At 40.7% G+C, this 21,782-nt stretch overlaps 1 protein-coding gene across 1 annotated transcript in view; it reads left to right on the top strand.

Moving 5' to 3' along the window:
- Ahcyl1 (adenosylhomocysteinase like 1) overlaps window positions 1-21,782 on the top strand; it is a 41,996-nt gene that overhangs the window by 7,610 nt on the left and 12,604 nt on the right. The window contains exons 2-3 of the mRNA XM_048351794.1: window positions 19,016-19,127; window positions 21,568-21,711. Coding sequence (XP_048207751.1) covers window positions 19,016-19,127; window positions 21,568-21,711 — 256 coding nt within the window. The remainder of the gene's footprint in view (window positions 1-19,015; window positions 19,128-21,567; window positions 21,712-21,782) is intronic.

The raw sequence follows: 21,782 nt of genomic DNA, 5'->3' as shown, positions 1-21,782 counted from the left end.
TTCCTCCAGGAAGCTTAACTACAATTCCAAGCTTTTAAAGACCTATCAGGAAAAAGCTGACATCTTTGTCCAGCCCCACCTCATCTCTTTCCTTAGAAGACCCTATGGAAAAGTTATTTGGGTTCTCATGGTTTTTATCTTCATTTCTTTCTTTCTTTTTTTTTTTTTTTGGCCAGTCCTGGGGCTTGAACTCAGGGCCTGAGCACTGTCCCTGGCTTCTTTTTGCTCAAGGCTAGCACTCTGCCACTTGAGCCACAGCACCACTTCTGGCCGTTTTCTGTATATGTGGTGCTGGGGAATTGAACCCAGGGCCTCACGTATACGAGGCAAGCACTCTTGCCACTAGGCCATATCCCCAGCCCTTTATCTTCATTTCTGAGTGGCAAAAAAAGTTATTGTCTTGAATTTTTAAAACTTACCCACTCATCTCTAATTTCCAAAGAGAAGTGAGTAAATAGACAAATTTTATGGAAGATAGAGGGTTTAAATAGGCCTCATTTTTGTTTATTTGAATGCTTAAAGGAGTCACTGGACTAGGAGACTGTAAAATAATGGTTCTTCATCTTGTGAGCTACAGATTAAACCCTTTAAGAATTTCATGGAAACCACAGTTTCTTTCTTTGAAGATATTAAGCAGCTCAAAAATGTACATGTATTTTGAAAAGGTCCATAGGACTCCCTGAAATTTATTTGTAGAACCTGAGCTCAGAAACTCTGAATTAGACGGTCAGGCTCCTAAACTATTTTCTCTGTTCTTTACAGATCCAGAAGGTACTACAAAGATTCCGTTTCTAGTCTGCAGTCTGTCCTTGTGTCTTGGAACAAAGCTGAAGCTGTTGGTGTTTTCACTCTCCTCTTTGGGATGTCTTTAGCTTCCCAGGAGACTCATTATAAATGGCTTAGGAACTTTTGTACATTGAAACCAGCATTTCAGCAACTTTTGGAGGGTTCTGTCCCCCTTCAGCCCTCTTGCTGTTCATACAAAATGTTAATACCCTAAGAGTTCCAGATGCTTCCATGGGAGTACTTGGAATAGGAAGCTCATGTACTAGACTACCAAATTAAAATAATTTTTCTTTCCTTGGCCTCTTAAAACTAGGTTTTACTTAAGTGATGTCCTCCCTCCCTTCCTTTATTGTGCCAGTCCTGGGGCTTGAACTCGGGGCTTGGGTGCTGTCCCTGAGCATCACTTTACTACTACACTTCTGGCTTTTGGTGGATAATTGGAGATAGGAGTCTTATGGACAGACTTTCTTGCCCAAGCTGGTTTTGAGCCACAACCCTTAGATCTCAGCTTCCTGAGTAGCTAGGATTATAGGTGTGAGCCACCGGCACAGCACCCAGCATACTTCATAAACTATTTTAAAGCTGAGCTGGTGAAATATGAATCTTCTTCATTTAGTTTCTCTAGATAGATCATATGGATATCAAGGACTGTATTTCAGACATGCCTTAGATGTCGTACCTGGCACATGATACTATCAATAAATATTTAGTAAATAGAAGAAATATGAGGTGATTTCCCCTGGGAGAAAGTAAGTTGGACTCGTGATGACTTGGTTTTCTTTTCATGTAGCCCAGGCTATTTTACTAACTTACTTTCTCTCCTTCATGAGTGGATAAAGGAGTACCAAAAATTGCAGGTGACAACTTCACAAGAATTTCTAAACGTTTAGGAGTCCTTTCTTTGCCAGCAATAGAAAGTAAGGGGGAGGCTGCACTGAATACATGGCCCTCAGCCTCAGCTTGTTATCCAATAGCATTGGAACATAAGGCTCTTGGTTTAGAGAGATTCTTAGACATAATGGGGAATGTGCTTCGGATTTCTCACTATTGAAGTAAGCGGATTTTAAACCCTTGGCATTAGGGAACCCTCTGCCCAAAGTTAAAACTGGCATACTGGTTTGCACAAGCTCTGGACTTAAGGAACAGGAAACTTTCACTTAAAACTAAGATTTGAACTTTGAGGGCCAATGATGATTCATTGAACAGTTTGATTTTGAAATGTATGTTGGGTCCCTGGAAGTAATGTTCTGCCAGGCAGTGCTGGACAAACTTCTGAGTTTTCTTATCTATAACCTTGGCTGTCCCTTCTGAGCCAAAGGCTAAGCTTGACACCCAGAAGCCGTGTGCCTTGTCTTTGGAACACACCTTCTGTAGATTTACAATCTGGGAACTGGGCCAGTTCTGTCCTAGCCAGAACAATGTTCTATATACCTGACTTTGACAGGATTGGGGGGCGGTGGGGGAAGGAGACCTTCAGAATTTCACTGTTTTGGAAGGTGAAATAGCTGCCTTGCGGAAATGACAGATGTGCAGTTTCTCTAGTAACTAATTCTGTTCCTATTAGTGGCTAGGTAGTTCCAGCTTCTAAGTCAGTGCTTCAGTACTGAAAACTTAGCAAGACAAGAATATTCACAAGGTTCACTTATGGGGTGAGTAGTCCAGCTGGCTTGTCATGCTGGACTAGATGAATTGTGAATGTTAATTGTGCCGATCAATACAGTGGCCTTGGCAACAGACTTGTAGCCACTGTAGAATCTGTTTACATCAGGTTTATAACAGAAAGACCAAGTTGTTTAGGGACATGGTGTTCTCACTGTAATAAGCCATATTCTAAGTCCAAGGAAAAATGCCAGGTGGGGTGCTGGTCTAAGTGCACCCCTTCCCCAGGATTTCCCAGAGGAAAACTTGCTCTAGAGGGACCCCTGTTCTTGTTTGCTTATTGAGAATGGATCAAGGTGGGCAAAGATTTGATTCTTGGTTGAGATGGGATAAGGATATTTACAAACCACAAAGTATCTGTATTGAGAAACCCCCTAATTTCTCTACATAGTTTGTAATTGGGAGTAAATGGCTGATGAGGTTAGTTTCAGCCTTTGGATTCAGGAGCAAGAGCTCCTCCTATTTGGGGAATCGGGGATTCATAATTCTTCACATTCTTTTCTGACTCCATAGGGAGGAAGGAGATTAGCTGAGATCTGGGCATGATTGGAATGAGAACGTATTGCCAGTGTCTACTCAATTTAGATTAAGCTGCCTCTGCCTTCCTCAAACCTTTTGACAGGTTCTTTTAACCCCTTGTGGATCCTTCAGTTGGGTTGCTATATTGACAAGATGGAATTTGTACTAAAGGTAGATTCTCTATTTCTCTGCCTTATTTGTTTTAAGGTATATCTAACCCATTTGTTCCCTGTGCTCCTTAAATAGGTTCTAGTAAACTTGGTATGCTTGTGTTTGCTTTTTTTCAGGTCCTGCATAGATTGCTTCTTAAGTCAGTGTCTCTCATGGGGTGAGAAGGAATGGAAGATTTGGAGCACATAGGGAGCTTTTTCAAAATACTGAATTACCTGAGTCCTAAAGTAGGCATACTTAATCAGAATGGATGAGAATAAGGAGGTGGGTGGAGAACGGGTTGACCTTTTGAAACAGCTTCCCCAAATGAACATGAAATATCCCAGATTTAGAAACATTCCTACGTTATCTAACAGTTCTCTGTTAAGAAATTTGATGTTGGTAGGAGTATAGCTACCACCTATGATAGATGACTTTGGTTCCCAAGGAAAAAAGTCTTGTGTGCCTTGTGAATAATCCTGAAAATAGTCTTTCCTTACTCCTCTCCATGATCAGAAAAGTCATAAGAAGACTGAGACATGGAGAGCCTAGAATCTTGTGAGGTTATTATTTGGACCATTGAAATCTAGTGTAATAGTTCTTAATCATTGGAGTTTGGAGCACTATCAAGGCTTTGCACACATTCCAGAAAAAAAATGGACTTGTGCATAACAGTTTGCTTATAAGAGGTTGTTATCAGCCTAACACTTATTCATGGATCCAAGCTAAAGACCTAGAATGCTGTCTAGAATTGGGGATGTGGTGACTGAGGGAAGGTAGGCACTGAGCTAGGCAGTTACCTCCTAACTAGGATGGATCGTAGTTTCATCTGTACAATGAAGGTGATTTGCAAACAACTGGAGGATGGCAAAAAAAAAAAAAGGAATGGCCTTCTAAGCTAGTAGCATTTTTTGAATTCAAGTTCTCTTTGAAATGAGAAGAATAATTCTGACTCTTTATACTCACCGCCATCTCTAGTTTCTGGTTGGCTGGACTTCCTGACTCATTGGATTAAAAACTGGGTCAGAATTTAAAAATTCTAACAAGCTAATTTATTTTATGAATTCTTAAACTGAGAATGTTGGTAATACAGAAATTATGAAGCCAAGTATGGCAACTTGTGTCTGTAATCTTAAACTATTTAGGATAGTAAGATTGGTAGGATCACAGTTTGAAACACACCTGGGCAAAAAAACGTTCACAAGACCTTATATCTGGGCTGGGGATATGGCCTAGTGGCAAGAGCGCTTGCCTCGAATACTTGAAGCCCTGGGTTTGATTCCCCAGCACCACATATACAGAAAATGGCCAGAAGTGGCGCTGTGACTCAAGTGGCAGAGTGCTAGCCTTGAGCAAAAAGAAGCCAGGGACAGTGCTCAGGCCCTGAGTCCAAGGCCCAGGACTGGCAAAAAAAAAAAAAAAAGACCTTATATCTACAGAAAAAACTGGGCCTGGTGGTGGTACAGCTACATCAAGAAGTATAAGTAAGAGGATCACAGTCCAAGGTGACCCAGACAGAAAGATCTTCTCTTAAAAAATAACTAAAGCAAGCCAAGGACCAGTGGCTGATGCCTGTAATCCCAACTACTCAGTAGGCTAAGACCTGAGGATACTGGCTCAAAGCCAGGCAGGAAAGTTTGTGAAACTCCTATCTCCAATTAACCACCAAAAAACAGAGGTGTGGCTTAAGTGATAGAGTGCACAAGCCCTGAGTTCAAGTCCTGGGACTGGCACAAGAAAAATAAAATGACAAGGGGTGGGAATATGGCCTAGTGGCAAGAGTGCTTGCCTCCTACACATGAAGTTCTCGGTTCGATTCCCCAGCGCCACATATATGGAAAATGGCCAGAAGGGGCGCTGTGGCTCAGGTGGCAGAATGCTAGCCTTGAGCGGGAAGAAGCCAGTGAGGGTGCTCAGGCCCTGAGTCCAAGGCCCAGGACTGGCCAAAAAAATAATAATAATAAATAAAATAAAATGACAAGAGCAATAAGGGCTGGGAATGTGGGTTAGGTGGCAAAATGCCTACCCAGCACAAGCATAAGACCTTGAGTTCAGTACCACACCCACATACATTTTGGTGAAATTCTGATTTAAAAAAAAAAAAAGTTGGGCTGGGGGTATGGCCTAGTGGCAAGAGTGCTTGTCTTGTATACATGAGGCCCTGGGTTCGATTCCCCAGCACCACATATACAGAAAATGGCCAGAAGTGGCGCTGTGGCTCAAGTGGCAGAGTGCTAGCCTTGAGCAAAAAGAAGCCAGGGACAGTGCTCAGGCCCTGAGTTCAAGCCCCAGGACTGGCCAAAAAAAAAAAGTTGTAACAGAAATTAAGCTTTGGAAATAGCCAAATAATAAAGATGAGAAATAAGATGGAGAGGGGCTGGGGATATAGCCTAGTGGCAAGAGTGCCTGCCTCGGTATACCCGAGGCCCTAGGTTCGATTCCCCAGCACCACATATACAGAAAACGGCCAGAAGCGGCGCTGTGGCTCAAGTGGCAGAGTGCTAGCCTTGAGCGGGAAGAAGCCAGGGACAGTGCTCAGGCCCTGAGTCCAAGGCCCAGGACTGGCCAAAAAAAAAAAAAAAGAAAAAGAAATAGGATGGAGAAAAAGGTGGGATGAGCTTGGTTCACTGAGCTGGATCAAAGTGAGCAGATCTGAGACTCACAACAAAAAAAGAAGCTTGTAGTTTTAAAGGCATATCACTGTGGGTTACTACTACAATAAGACCTGCAATAAGGTAAGGGGGGACAAATATGGATGTCCTTCATTAATACCAATGTTAATATATCTCTGTCCCTGTAAAAGTTGGAATTTACTTGAAAGAATATAGAAATACTGAAACAGGAATGGAACTATATTTGGAGCACTGGGAGAAAAAATGACATGGTGGCCGAGTTAGAGGCTGGAGCACAGTAGGCACCCAGAGTCCTGTGCTGTTTCTGCTTTTTTTTTCTCTGAAAGTTTATCCTAGAATAAGCACAGACCTCTTTATTTAGAGTGGTCTTTCCAAGAATATTTGTTTCTCTGCTGGACGATTCTGGTGAACTTTGCATACCTTCACTGAGATTGCTGAATAAGTTCTAATTCAAGATGTTCCAGGCTAGCCTTGTATAGACCCAGATCCCATTAGCAAACAACCTCAGCCTTCCCACAGAGAAATCTGAAGGGCTCTACATGGTTCCAGTTCTGACTGCCCTCTGCATGTGGAAAAACAGGAAGCCTTCCACCCTGCTATTAATACAAGAACATCTCATGGTTAAAGCTGAGGGAAATGTAATCACCTACCAATTATCTTTATTTTTTGTTTTTAAAGAAGTTCTTTAAAATAACCAAAGGAATTTCACATGTCATTTCCTGGGACTATTTAGATAGGTTTTACATTTCTATTTAGCTTGTGGAGCTATATAGTTGCCAGTCTGTTGTTGATGCTTTTTGTTTTTGTGTTTCTGGGGGTTGAACCTAGAGCCTTGCATTTGCTAGATAAGCACTCTTGCCACTTAGACTATTCCCCCAGCTTTTCATTTTGTTTTTCAGTCTCATTAACTGGCCTTGAACTCAAAATCCTTCTTCTGATTTCCAGGCCACTGGAAATACAGGCCTATACCATCACACCCAATTATTTTTGATTCTTAAAAATCAAACATGGAAATTTTACTCCAGAAATAAAAAGGGATTTCAAGAGTGTGTTCCATAATGCAGAACAGTATTTCTTAGTACAGATGTGCCAAAGTTTAACAGTTCACCTTTTTTTGTTTGGGTTTTAGATTTGGTGATGAGGATTGAACCCAGGATATTGTGCATGCTAAGCAAAAGCAAAGCAACTCTGTTACACCCTCAGCCCTATAGTTCAGATAGTGGACCAGTTCTAGTTATGGACTATTGCAAATCAAGTTGCTAAAAAGAAAAGTTTCCGGGGCTGGGAATATGGCCTAGTGGCAAGAGTGCTTGCCTCGTATACATGAAGCCATGGGTTCGATTCCTCAGCACCACATATATAGAAAAAGCCAGAAGTGGTGCTGTGGCTCAAGTGGCAGAGTACTAGCCTTGAGCAAAAAGAAGCCAGGGACAAGTGCTCAGGCCCTGAGTCCAAGCTCCAGAACTGGCAAAAAAAAAAGTTTCCTCACATGTTCATTGGATTTTTGACAGCTTTTCAGCTTTTGAAAAATAAAATTGACAAAAGTTATATGAATTCAAGATTCAGTGTGATGATTATCAAATGATAGGTGTATATTAGATTGACTATATTATAACCAATCTCCTCTGTTAAGTGTTTTGTGTATGTGGTGTGAATGAGGACATCCTCTCAGCAAATTTTAAGCAAACAATATACTATTAACTATATATATTAACTATAATGTGCTGTACATTCATCCCCTGCTTTCCCACCTAACAACTGCAAGATTGTACCTTCTATTCAACATCTCCCTGTTTCCTCCAATTTGGTAACTACCCTTCTCCCTGTTATGTATAAGTTTGCCTTTTTTTAAGATTTCATCTGTAAGTGAGATGGCTTTATTGGATACTTTAAATGTGTATCATAGCTATGAAACCAAGATACAGTAATTACATCATGTTATTTAAATTCAGATTATTTCAATAAAGTTAATACCTTTCTAAGAATTGTTCTTTTAGTCATAGGTCTGTAGAGTGAGCAGTGGTACCAGAAAGTAGGGGTGCATCAGTGACAACGTAGTATTTTATTTTAACTTTACCTGTATTAGCTTTTATATTGAGAAAATTCAGTTTTTCTAGATCTTTCAGATAAAAGATTTAAAGTGGCTTAAAGAGGATACATTTCAAGTGTCATGTCCAGATGCAAAAGAAACAGCGACATGTTTTCAACCTAAGGGCATGTTCTCGAATTATGCTGCTGTCAGTGTATAAAGATTCCATAAGGCACATCAACAGTACATCATCTGGGGCTGGGAATGTGGCTTAGCAGTAGGGTGCTTGCCTAGCGTGCACGGAGCCCAGGGTTTGATTCCTCAGCACCAAATAAACAGAAAAGTGGCGCTGTGGCTCAAGAGGTAGAGTGCTAGCCTTGAGCAGAAAGAAGCCAGGGACAGTGCTCAGGCCCTGAGTTCAACCCCCAGGACTGGCAAAAAAAAAAAAAAAAGAATGTGTATATCTCAAGTTAGAAAGCCAGAAAGAATGGTAAATAACACTGCCCCGAAAAATACAATTGTGTTTTTAAATGGTTTGTCATGACTAAGTGATAAGTTTTTGTCCACATATTGTACCTCTACAGTCTCTCCAGGCTTATTTGTTTGTGGTTCTAGGGACTATGAAAACTGAAATCAGTTGTAACTGATCTTTGAAGGGGTTTCACTTTGTTCTTTGAACCTGAAAATACTTGGTCTTAACTCCAGGTGATTCTGAAAGGTCACATTGACCCACTTTAGTTCTTACACTGCATTGTCACCATCTCCCATTAGTTCCTTAAAGTCAGATCTATTTGATGCTGGTTTCTGATGACCTCTTCCCCTGGGCCTATAGACTGTGTTAAGCTGTGGATGGTGACCAGTAAACAGATAAGGTTTCTGTCTTGTTAGTGTTTGTCAGATATTCAGAACACTGACTCTCATAGACTTGGCTGCCACATACAGAAAGCTGCTTGTAGTTCTTCCACCCATGTACTACTTGGCAAGGACTCTCTGTTTCTTTCACCTCTAGTTAGACATAGCCTAGGCTTCCCAAATGCTGAGCTGACTCACAGCAAGGACTCACTCAATCCAGCAAATACATGAATTCAAGGAAGAATTGTTCTTTCACATTGCTCATCATCTTTCTTCCTTGATAGCTGAAGAAATTAGATGGCATTTGCTTCATCTCTGTGGCTCCCATCATCTTCTAGAGGTTTCTATTGATGGTTCGCTTTCATCGTTAAATTTTCTTATAGATATTTGTTGGAAGAGTATAGATATACTCCTTATACCAACTGATAAAAACAAACAATAAAATGGTATTTATTAGCAATACTGGAACATGAAGTCAGGGCTTTGCTCTTTGTAGGCAGATTCTCTACCACTTGAATCTTGACCCCAGCCCTTTTTGTATTAGTGCTTTTTCAGATGAAACTCTCATGTTTTAGCCCATGACTGACCTCAAACTGTCCTCCTATCTCTGTCTGATTCTGTCTGTAAACATAAGCATATGCCACAATGACCAGTGCTGGTTGAGATAGAGATCCTACTAACCTTTTGCCCAGGCTGGCCTAGACCCACGATTCTCCTAATTTCTACCACTGAAGTAGCTTGAATTACAGATGTTACTCATATCATCTTCTAGAAAAAGAGCATCTTAGGAATATGTCCTAATAACATAAAGAAGAGTGAAATCTTGACTACTCCTTATGGCTAGTAATAAGATTAATTTTGGGCTGGGAATATGGCCTAGTGGCAAGAGTGCTTGCCTCCTATACATGAGGCCCTGGGTTCAATTCCCTAGCACCATATATACAGAAAACGGCCAGAAGTGGTGCTGTGGCTCAAGTGGCAGAGTGCTAGCCTTGAGCAAAAAGAAGCCAGGGACAGTGCTCAGGCCCTGAGTCCAAGCCCCAGGACTGGCCAAAAAAAAAGATTAATTTTGGCATTTAAAAAATAGGTAGATAAATTGATTAATGAAGAATAAAGTAAATTAGTATTACTAAGGACCAAGATCAACTTGAGTGAAAAAAACATAGGTGAATTGAAGTTTTTAAAGGTCATGGCAACTTCGAAGTAGTAGTATGAGTCAGGAATAAAAGAGATTTCTCTCCTTGAAGCATTGATGCCTTTGATAGCAATTAGCATACCTCGTATCCAGATATTAACTTCTGAATGTTCCCCATAAAAGAAACGAAGGCCCCATGGAGGGGTGGCCAATTCCAGGAGCAGAGGAAGAGCAAAGGAAATGTGCTATCCCTTCTTTACCATCAAGGAAGGACGTGCTTAATACAAGAATCAGCTTATAGGAGGCTCCCACTGACCCAACTTGGAACAATAAGAGCATTCCACACACTTAGAATAACATTAAGTGAACATGAATCACAAGTAACAAAAAAAGGCGAAGGATTTCTTTATACAAGAACACCAACTAATATGTAGAAAGTATGATAGAACAATTTATGATTTTATAAGCTTCTCCAGTATAACTATCTCAGGCAGAGATAAACAGACGATAAAGTCTCTAGGCAACAAGATATTTACACTATTAAGTTCCACTCCACAAATTAACCTTTACTTGACAAAGAGAAAAAACTGTACCTTTCAGTGTCCTTACTCTTAACAAAGAACTCAGTTTTGGTGTCACTAATAGAGGAATCTGACATTTTATGCCTCCTTCAAGGATTCTTTGCTACATTGTCTGAAAATTTCTTGCCAATATTCTAACCTCTTTCTAACCAAATTAAACTTCCAGTTCACAGGAAGGAAACAGCAATTCAGAATATAGTCCATACTATAAAACAGCTGCTCTGAATTCTTCAGTACCACAGGGTGGAAGAGGGTAACAGACTGTTCTATGCTAACAGAGGCTCAGGAAATCAACTAAATGCATTTATTGAATCTTGATTCCGTTCTTGGTTGAAAGGTAGAGGAGCCTGTTGGGTCCACAGGTACAGTAAGCATCCTTGAGAAAATTAAGGTCTTTGAATAGAGTCTAGGTATTTGATAATGCAAAATTACTGTTACTGTCCATTAAACACAAACACACACACACAAAGCTACCACTTTAGCCATAACTATATCCCTTTTGGGCTTAATTTTGTTAAGTTAAATTCATGCTTTTGCCCTGGCTAGCCTCAGAACATGATCTTTGAAACTCTGCCTCCCTTCCCATCTGAATCCTTAGTGTATGCCACCATACCCCATTGTCTTTTTGAGATAGGATCTAATTACTTTTGCCTCAATCTGGAGCCTTAGTCCTTACCTCCCAAGTAGCTGGGATTATAGACATGAGTTATCACGCTCAGCCAGATTACTGTTAATATTTTCAAGAGTGATAATGTCATTGAGATTTCCTTCTTGGAATGATAGTATGCATATTCTTAGAAGGTGACTTCTGAAGAAATTGTAATCTCTCTCCAACCACTGCTTCTTTGGCTTGGACATGTGAAAGTATTCATGTGTGTATACAGAGAAAAAGAAACATAAGATTCATTCTGTGTTCAAGATCATACAAGTGTTCATTACATTATTTTAAATTTAACTGATGTTGGAAACAATTATGATAAAGTTGAAAAATTAAATAGTACAACAAAGTACTGGGTATGTTCCCAGGAACCAGGATTTCTTCAGTCACTTCTACTATTAAAAATGTAGAATTGACAATAATTCAGTGTGGAGCTGGCCTTTTTTTTTTAAGAAAGAAAATAATATTGGTGGTAGTAAGATGGGAAATAAGAACAGACCAGACAACTGTATAGGGAGATGGCTAAGTGGGCATTAAAAGCAATCTGGATGTGGCCTACATTCTGTTGTGAATTGTGGTTTTAAGGTTTAAGAAGCCCTTCCCAGTCCTCCATTGCAATTCTTTAAAACTTTTCAGTTACCTCTAGTTGGCCATCAGAGGTCTGGATCACTCCTTGACTAGAGCACTTGAGTAGAAAGCTAGTCCAGTGTCTGTCCTCTGGAGATGAGAAGCAGCAGATAAAGATAAAAATCACTGGCTCTTTGGAAGTTCTTCAGGCTGTTTCTCACCTTTTAAGTGACTCAGCAGTGTGGTTCCTGATACTGCTTCATCCTGTCCTCCTACCAGCAGTGACAGATCAAACTGAATCCCATTTTGAAAGTTCTTCATGTGGAATTGGATTCTAGGAGAAAAGGAGTGGGAGAAGGAGGGAGGAGATGGCTACTGAGACCTAGAAGGATAAAGTGGGGGAGGGGTGGTGTGTGTTGTGATTAGTCAGCCTCCCTCCCCACCCCTTGGGTAAAACTATCTAGGGAGACTGAGAACTTAAGAAACTTGAGACTAGGAAGGAAAGCAGGGAGCAGTCAAAACCTGCTGAGTATCAGAAGACTGGTTTCTGCATCTGGGAATGGAAGAAGTGGCTGGAGGTGGCTGTGGGTTCCATTTTGTGGCCTGAGATTGATTTTCTGGAGGGTGTGTCCAGGAGCAGCAATGTGTTGGGCAGGGGATGCCCTTCTCTGGAAAACTTTTACCTAAGTGAAGTGAAATTCAGACTTGGCTATATACCTTCTCCAAGAAGTTAGTGCTGTCGCTGTTTCTTTGGATTCATCTGCAATGGGAATCAGAGGAATTCCTGGTAAGTGTCAAGAAAATGTGTTGGCACTGTTAAGGTTGACTGTCATGATGCCTTCCCTTTTCCCTGAAAAGGGAGTTGGGGAGAAGAGAATAAAAAGACCTAATTAGCTGTGTGAAAGAGATTTGAAAAGATGTAGAAGCCTTGGGAGGTGGATTAACACACTGCTTGGTAATCGGCCTTGTTAAAATTTTTAGCTTCTGATAATCACCTTTTTGCTAAGTGTCATTAGCCTAGAAATATGCTGACCATCATTTCTTCTTCTTTTTTTTTTGCCAGTCCTGGGGCTTGAGTGGGCCTGAGCACTGTCCATGGCTTCTTTTTGCTCAAGTCTAGCACTCTGCCACTTGAGCCAAAGCGCCACTTCTGGCTTTTTTTATGTATGTGGTACTGAGGAATTGAACCCAGGGCTTCATGTATACGAGGCGAGCACTTCACCACTAGGCCTTATTCCCAGCCCAACTGACCATCATTTCTAAGCAGAAAATCTGCATACAGTATGCTGAAGAAAATAATAGGCCAGAATATATAAATTTTTTTTACAGATTATTTTATTATTTTTTTTGGCCAGTTCTGGGGCTTGAACTCAGGGCCTGAGCACTGTACCTGGCTTCTTTTTGCTATAGGCTAGCACTCTGCCAACTTGAGCCACAGCGCCTCTTCTGGACTTTTTTTTTTTTTTTCTATATATGTGGTGCTGAGGAATCGAACCTAGGGCTTCATGCATGCAAAGCAAGCACTCTTGCTACTAGGCCATATTCCCAGCCCCTAGAATATATAAATTTAAATGTCTCAGAAAACCAATACCTGAAGGACACTAGCCTAGTCCTTCAAATAATCTCCAGCAGTGAGAAAGATTCATCTACATAATGCCACAAACTTGGAAGGTAGGCTTTCTTAATTATTTGTTTTCCTGGTAATTGCTATTTACCTTTGAGTCCTAGGGCTTTACCCTTAGGAGAAAACTTTTCTGAAGAAATTAAAAGCTGTTAGATAAGCATGTGAAATAACAAGTTTAGTAAGATGTCTAGCCTAACCTGTAATTTTTTGAGGCTTAAGCTAAACAACATCCAGATAAGACATAAAGTCATCCATCATAACACTACTAAGCTATTTGAAGATGTGCTCTAAAATAGTGTGCTGACCTAGCCTGTTAATTGGGTATTTAAACACAGTCTAGTAGAGTGTCTAAAGAAACAGTAAGATTCTACAGCAAAGCTATTTGCATTATTAGTAACAGTAGTAGTAGTGTATTTTGAGTCAAAACACATCTACCAATTTTTAAGGGTCCACATTTGTTTGCATAGCTCTTTCTTGGAATACGTGGGGCACTTAGTTGATACTACCTAATAAATGCTTTGACTGAAAGAAGACAATGCACTGATGTTGGTATTCATTGCTCTGGTCTGTGACCCTTAGCCACAGGATCATAGTGGAGTTCTGGTGGCTTTTAATTCTCTGATTTAAGAACGAGGAGGCAGGGCCTGAGAAAATGGCCTAGTGGTAAGAGTGCTTGCCTCGTATACATGAAGCCCTGGGTTCGATTTCCCAGCACCACATATACAGAAAATGGCCGGAAGTGGCTCAAGTGGCAGAGTGCCAGCCTTGAGCAAAAAGAAGCCAGGGATAGTGCTCAGGCCCTGCCTGAATCCAAGCCCCAAGACTGGCCAAAAAAAAAAAGAACTAGGAGGCAGAATTGGGTAAGTCTTAGGAAGGAGGGTGGCTGAACTATTTAACTGATTATAGAAGCCATTTGTTTGTGAAAGTAAACTCAATTTTGGATAGTAAAAAAATACTAAGTAGGATCAACTGATCGATATGTTTTATATTTTCACACGAGGCTTTAATTTTGGGTATTAAGTTCTGTACAGTTTTTTAACCTGGTGGATGTAAAGTACCCCTAGAGGTTTTTTGTTTATCAACAATCATTGTGCCCACTTAGCTATTTGAAGAAAGACTTTAAGATAGCACATTAAACTGGCCTAATAATTAATTCGTTTTTTAAGACACAGCAAATAGACATCTGTATTTGCATGTGATGTTTGGAGGATTGGTCAGTCTGAAATTACAGCCTTTCTCAAATGTGCTGTAAATTCAAGAATGAGATATTCGGGGCTGGGGATATAGCCTAGTGGCAAGAGCGCTTGCCTCGTTTACATGAAGCCCTGGGTTCGATTCCCCAGCACCACATATACAGAAAATGGCCAGAAGTGGCGCTGTGGCTCAATTGGCAGAGTGCTAGCCTTGAGCAAAAAAAAAAACAAGCCAGGGACAGTGCTCAGGCCCTGAGTCCAAGGCCCAGGACTGGCAAAAAAAAAAAAAAAAAAAATGAGATATTGATGTGCTTGTGCAGTTGTGGTAAGGCTGGGTAGTGAGTACCCTAGCATGGCATAGTTGACTTCAAGGTACTTTGTAGCTTTTTATCTACCTTCCCATCTTCTTCCTTATCCTGGCTTATATTTAGGCTTTATATTCCATATTGTCTAGATTTGAAGAAATGTGAAAATACACCAACTAAGACTTAATGATTAGAAGAGGTCGTGATGGTAATGTAACCCGCATAATTGTGCAATAATCCTTTTTCTTTTTTAGTGGTACTAGGTTTGAACTCAGGGCCTCTCACTTGCTCAGCTTGCTTGCTCAATTGGTGTTTTACCTCTTGAGCCACACCTCCATCTCTGCTTTTTGCTGGTTATTTTTTGAGATAGAGTCTCATGGACTTTTTTCTGCCTGAACTGCCCTCAGAACTCCAGCATCTGGCTCTTCAGTTATCTCTTGATTTCCTTTTACAATAATATATATTATATATGTTTTATATAATACATATTATATATAGCAACATGGTATGTAAGATATATTTGAATTTAAAATCTTTGTTATATATTAATAATACTGATAGCATAATTGTTTCATCATTGTCATTATTATGGCTTAAATGTGGTGTTGTCCAACCCAGCCAGAGGGCTGTTACTGAGATCTGATTTCTTTTTAGTTTGTTGTGTGGGGAGGGTGGGTAGAGCCAGTACTGGGCCTTGAACTTCAGGCCTCACACACTGTCACTGATTTTTCACTCACAGCTGGTGTTCTACCCCTTGGGCAATGCCTCCAATTCCTGAGATCTGTTTTCATTGGAAACTGATATCCCAAAATTGCTTTTGGCTACAGTATCTTTACTTGCAATGTTAAGGTGAACAGCGGTCTAGAAGGTTTTTCACCAAGGGAAAAACATCTGCCAACTGGGAAGACAACCAGTAGAGCTGGAGGCCTGGGGTACCTAGCAGAGCAGATGCATTCCACAGCCAGAGTTGTGATATGGGGTCTCTACCACATGTTCGGAGAAAGAGAGGGAAAAAAGTTTATTATGCAGCTGAGTGCTGCTGGGCCACCTTATCAATACATGGCTTGAACCAGCTTGCACCTGTAACCTTGCTACTTAGGCTGAGATCTGAAGGTTGAGGTTTGAAACCAGTCCAGGCAGTCAAGTCCATGAGACTCATCTCCAGTTAACCAATAAAAAAGGCTTGATTGGAAGCATAGCTCAGTTGGTTGATAACCACAAGCTAAAAAGCTGAACAAAGAGTACAACGCCCTAAATTCCAGCCTTGACACCTCTCTCTCTCTCTCTCTCTCTCACTCTCTCACACACACACACACACACACACACACACACACACACACACACAACTTGAGTTCACATTTTGCCTGCTTTAAATGTGGACCAAGCAAGGGTTGGTGGCTCACACCTGTAATCCTAGCGACTTAGGAGGCTGAGATCTGAAGATTGAGGTTCAAAGCCAGCCAGGGCAGAAAAATCTGTGAGACTCTTATCTCCAATAAACCATTCAGAAAAACTGTAAGTGGCACTGTGGTTCAAATGGTAGAGTGCTAGCCTTGGGCTGAAGAGCTCAGGGACAGCACTCAGGCCCAGACTTCAAGCCCCATGGCCGACCAAAATAAATAAATATGGACCAAACTTATTGAGAGAGAAGGCCATACACTGGTTATTAAGCTCCTTGCCTCACAGTCTAATATTTTTAGGTAGTGAAGATCATGCTAAGCTTTAGGCTGCTGGTAGGTTTATTAATACAAGGGCAATTATGACTTATTAGTTCAGTTATTAGGTTGTTGAAGAAGCATTTCCTGCCACAGCACCTTTATTTTTTTTTAATCTAAAAAATCTGCAAATGTTATTGCAGTTCCTTTTCCTAGCCTCAACTCCCATGTAGGTGATATCTGGGAACACACCCAGAATTCTGAAAAAAAGATGCACAGTGAAGGGAGTCACAACAACCTGAAAGAAGCTTCTAAACAGTATGCCCATACCAGCAGCATGGAGCTGGTGGAGGAGGGGCTGCCCCTGGAAACCATTAAGAGGTGCTGATGGTCTCTTGACTGTTTTTTCCACCACCAAAATAACTGCATATTGAATTGAAAGTCATTACCTTGGTCCTGGGTTAATCTCTTCAGTAAAACTAGCTGACTGCTAAAGTCAAACAACATGCAGGAAGTTCTCTCTAGAGAGGCTGATCTGTGGCCATCTCGGTGACTTGAGTTGTTGAGTGTTTTTAGTTTTCTTTTTGAAATGCAATAATGCTTTTGAAATTAAAGAGAATCTACAGTTTTAGCATCTAAACTAAAAATGTTTCTTTGGACTAAAACAGATATTTGTTAATCATGTTCTACCTGATGGACTATGTGTAGTTTTAACTTGAGTCTTCATTGATCTGTGTGGGTTTTGTTGTTTTATTTTTGCCAATAGTGAGGCTTGAACTCAGAGCCCTAAGCTCTCACTTGGCTTTTTTTCACTCAAGAACCACACATCTATTTTCTGCTTTTTCTAGTTAATTGCAGATAAGAATCTTATTGACTTTCCTGCCTAGTCTGGCTTTGAACACTTAACCAAAGATCACTGTCTCCTGAGTAACTAAAATTACAGGTATGAGCCACCAGAGCCCAATTTGAGGCTTCACTGATTTAATCTTGCGCAAGGAAGGGACTTTGAAAGGTTTGCTCATTGTTCAGCTATGTGCTGGGATGCATTGTTCCATCCATAAGACCCTGAGCTAGATGTCAGCATGTAACTCTTGCTTTTTCTGTCCTTAGGATCAGACCTTAGACTTAATAAAACAGCATATGGACTCTGTCCCCCTTGTTCTTTTACAAAGGAACTTTCCCAGTTAAATGTTGAATGAAGATGAGTTTTAAATAGACGTATACTCAGGTTTTTCTGGCCTGCTGCTCAGCTCTGTTCTATGCTTTCAGTCCTGATGTGAACCTTGCTAGGTAGAAAGTTGAAAGCACAACCCCATGTTTCCCTGATTGCTTTTTGCTTCTTCAAGTTTACCAGTTCTGCTTTCAATTTGTTTGTATTACTGCCTGGGCCTAGGTTACACACTGCCACCTGGTGCTACCCCAGCTGGAGGGTGGGTACATGTGACAGGAGGGGAAGGTTGTACAGCTGAAACTAATGTGTAGTTTACTCTTCTTAGCTTCAAAGAGGTGAGAACCATGTTGCTTGCATTATGCACAAAGGATTTTAATCTGTAATAATGTACATTTCCAGAGGTATTTGCTAAAACTTAGCATAATTGATTCTTCATGGGAACCTTTTCGTTTAGTCAGATAAGGAAAAAAATCTCAGTTTGAATCTTTAAACCATTCTGTTTATTTCAGGAACCTGAAGTTTATTGTAGATTTTGAGGAAAAGGCTTATCAGAGTTCAATCAAGAGTTGAGAAAGACCTAAATCATGTAATAGAAGTCAATGTTTTCATATATTTAAACTGATTATAAGCTATTTGCTATTTACTAAAGTTAGTCTTCTATGTGTCCTTCAAACACTCATATGTTCTGATTTTAGGGAGGTGGGTTGTTGTTTTTTTGTGTGTGTGGGTTGTGGGGCTTGAACTCAGGGCCTTGGCACTGTCCCTGAGCTATTTTGCTCAAGGCTAGCGCTCTGCCTCTTGAGGCACAGTGCCACTTCTAGTTTTTAAGTGGTTAATTAGAGATAAGAGTCTCACAGGGACTTTTCTGCCCTGGTTGTCTTTGAACCACAGTCCTCAGATCTCAGCCTCCTGAGTAGCTAGAATTACAGGAATAAGCCACCAACACCTGGCCTAAGGGAACTTTTAATACAGAGTTCATTCAGTCATTATTTCTTCCTTCCTTCCTTCAGACTCATCCTGATTTGCTGTGATATCTGTTTTCAAATTTCTTATTCATCAATCCATTCTGGACATTAGAATTTCCTAAGTATATCAGCTTCTAGGTATACCTTATTGGTTGATGACATACAGAGATGATTGGGCTCTGAGTATTGGCACTACAGTATGCATTAACATTTCTAAACATGTTTTCATAGTTCTTTCAAAAAGTAAAACCACTGCCAACTTCAGAATAAGAATGTATTACAAGAATACGTAGGAGAAGGGAGAGAACAGAAGCACTACGTGGTATCTGTTTTCTGATAGAGTTGGGAAGAAAGGCAGAGATTGATGTGTTAAAGTTATAAGAAGAGGCAGTAGTTAGCCTCTGAAGATGGAAGCATTGCTGACTTCACTGGAGCTACCTGGCTTTTAGGGAAGGCAATGTATGAGACCTATAAAATAAGACATTTTGGAATTCCTGTCTTAAGTTTTCATCGTACTGTCTTTCTCTTAATAGCAAATCCAGTTTGCTGATGACATGCAAGAGTTTACAAAATTCCCTACCAAGACAGGCCGGAGATCTTTGTCTCGCTCCATCTCACAGTCCTCCACTGACAGCTACAGTTCAGGTAGGTGTGAACTCTGATCTCTTGCTGGTGATCTTCACTTACCTGGAATCTTAAAAAATCCTCATACTGAAATTGTTAATTGGCATTTGTTATTTTGATTTTTTCACATTGTCTCTGTGGCCAATGCTAGAAGATTCCTATTCCTGTGTTTATTACCCACATTTCAGAGGGACAGAATCAGTGGAATTTTGGTTGACAGAACTGGCTTTGACAAAGAAATGCCATTTAAAACATAATTTCTAATATAAAATCAACCCTGCCACCTACCGTTCTTTTTGTTGTCCTTGAGTCTACTTGAATTGTAACAATAAAATTAGTATTTTGGCTTCTTTTGTTTACTAGGATACCTTTTATCCTAATCTCCTCCTCTCCTGTTAACCTCTGAAATGGGAAGCATACAAACTACTATAATGTGACTGCAACTTTCTTTAGTCTTTTTCCAGTTGAACTGTTAGCCTATGACCTTAGAAAATGATATAGAGTCTGAGGAGGAACACTAGAGGAAACATTAGGGGGCATCTAACACAAACTCTATCATTGTTCAACTGAAGAATCATTGCCAAAGGATTAAGAGGCTTGCCCAAGGTCCCAGATTGCTGTTAAAGGCAATAGAAAAATCCATATCTAAAGCCTTTCATTGTCCCTTGCCAGAGTAGTGTTTGCATTGCTGGGCTTGAGGCTTAAAGAATGTAAAATAAAATAAAACAAATTGGGCTGGGAATATGGCCTAATGGCAAGGGTGCTTGCCTTGCATACATGAAGCCCTGAGTTTGATTTCCCAGCACCACATATATAAAAAACGGACAGAAGTGGCGCTGTGGCTCAAGTGGCAGAGTGCTAGCCTTGAGCAAAAAGAAGCCAGGAAGAGTGCTCAGGCCCTGAGTCCAAGCCCAGGACTGGCAAAAATAAAAAAATAAAATAAAATAAATAAATAAATAAAACAAATTATCTGCCCAAAACAAAACCAAACAAACTTATCTCTGTCCAATACCACTGAAAACCCAGTGTAGATAAGATAGATACACAAGAACAATGCAGGTATAGAAGATTGAGTATTGAAATTAGTGCATATAAGGATTCACTGGGGGAAGAGAAACAATTGTAAGTATAATGGTCATTGTAAATGAAAAAGTGCCTTGGAGTAACAGACCAAAAAAAGGTAGTTAGATGACAGGCTAAGTTAATTATAGCCAAGAAAGGAGGAAAAGTAATTTTGAAGTGTTGGGGATTCATCTTGGCCTTAAGGGGGGGAAGAGCGAGCTCGCCAGCCTATCGCCAGCTCATGCTCAATCCTCGTCATCACTACTATATTACTGTGAGTCCCTCCCGATTAAATTGGATTGCTCTCCGAAGCGTCTCCAAGATCTGGCTGCGCCTGGCTTCCTTGGTGGGTAAGGAGGGAGGAAAAGGGGATCTCGTTCGGCCATGTGCACCTTAGGCTAGCCCGTGTCCCTCGCTCCACCTTGGCCACCTGCTGGTCAGGTGCCCAGGGGAGAGGGTGAAAAGGGGAGCACTGATAAGGGAGTAAGCTTAGCATCCCCACACCAGGGGAGGTAAATCTAGCCCGGCATTGAAGGATTGAGTTATAAGTGGAAGAGAAGTGGGTGACTCATGAAGTTTTTAAATATCTTGATGTCCATGATACAGAAATGTAGTAGAGCATTTAAAAAAGTGAAGTGACAAAAACAATTCAATGAGGAAAACATTCAATTCAGAAAGGAAAGCATGATGTGAGAGATAAGACTCTAGATCTTCTTGACTATCTGAAGATTATGTTTAGCACTTATGGGAAGCTAGTATGTAAGGTTGATCTTGCTTTCTGTGTTAAATTTTCCCCTCATTATTCCTGAGTGCAACCTAGTGTAAAATCCCTTGTAAGAATCTCTTAATGTTTTCATCTATGTCAGTGATTCTCAGAGTGGGGTCCTCTGACCAGTAGCATCAGCAGCACCTGAGAACTTGATGGAAATACCAGTTTAGGGGTCTCTTCTGAGATTTACCAAGTGCAAAATGTTGGCGGTGGCACCTAGGTATCTGTGTTTAAACAAACATTCTGTGTGATTCAGATAAATGTGTAAGTCATAAGAACAAGTGCTCTGTAGAAATAGTATTCCCTATTCCTGCATTAGTCTCCGTTTTGCTAGCCAGATACCTGTTATATAAGATCACTACGGGAGGTACAGGATTAGGGTCTGAGAATCCTCATCACAGGCACTAGTGCAGAGCAGCCTTAAGGTGAGCGAAAGAACTGCAGCAGGGAGAGATGCACCAGCAGTTCTGTTCATGCTGGGTTAGACCTTAAAGGGTTCAGCTGAGAGTGATGTAAAAGGAATCCCCAATTAAGTGTGTGCTTGACTTCAATGACAGTCCTTTGGGGGTTGCAATCTGTAGTATTGGGGCCATTGAGATTTTTCTAACCCTCTTTCTTCACTGGCTCTAGCTGCATCCTACACAGATAGCTCTGATGATGAGGTTTCCCCCCGAGAAAAGCAGCAAACCAACTCCAAGGGCAGCAGCAATTTCTGTGTGAAGAACATCAAACAGGCAGAATTTGGACGCCGGGAGATTGAAATTGCAGAGCAAGGTAAAGAACCAGAATGGGCAGAGGACCAGAAGCAACCCTCTTATTTCTTATCAGGACTGAGACAACTTAAG

The sequence above is a fragment of the Perognathus longimembris genome, chromosome 7 (assembly GCF_023159225.1).
Source record: "Perognathus longimembris pacificus isolate PPM17 chromosome 7, ASM2315922v1, whole genome shotgun sequence".
In the NCBI taxonomy this organism is placed as follows: domain Eukaryota; kingdom Metazoa; phylum Chordata; class Mammalia; order Rodentia; family Heteromyidae; genus Perognathus; species Perognathus longimembris.
Note: the sequence above shows the minus strand (reverse complement) of the source record. Positions and strands in the feature narration are given on the sequence as shown.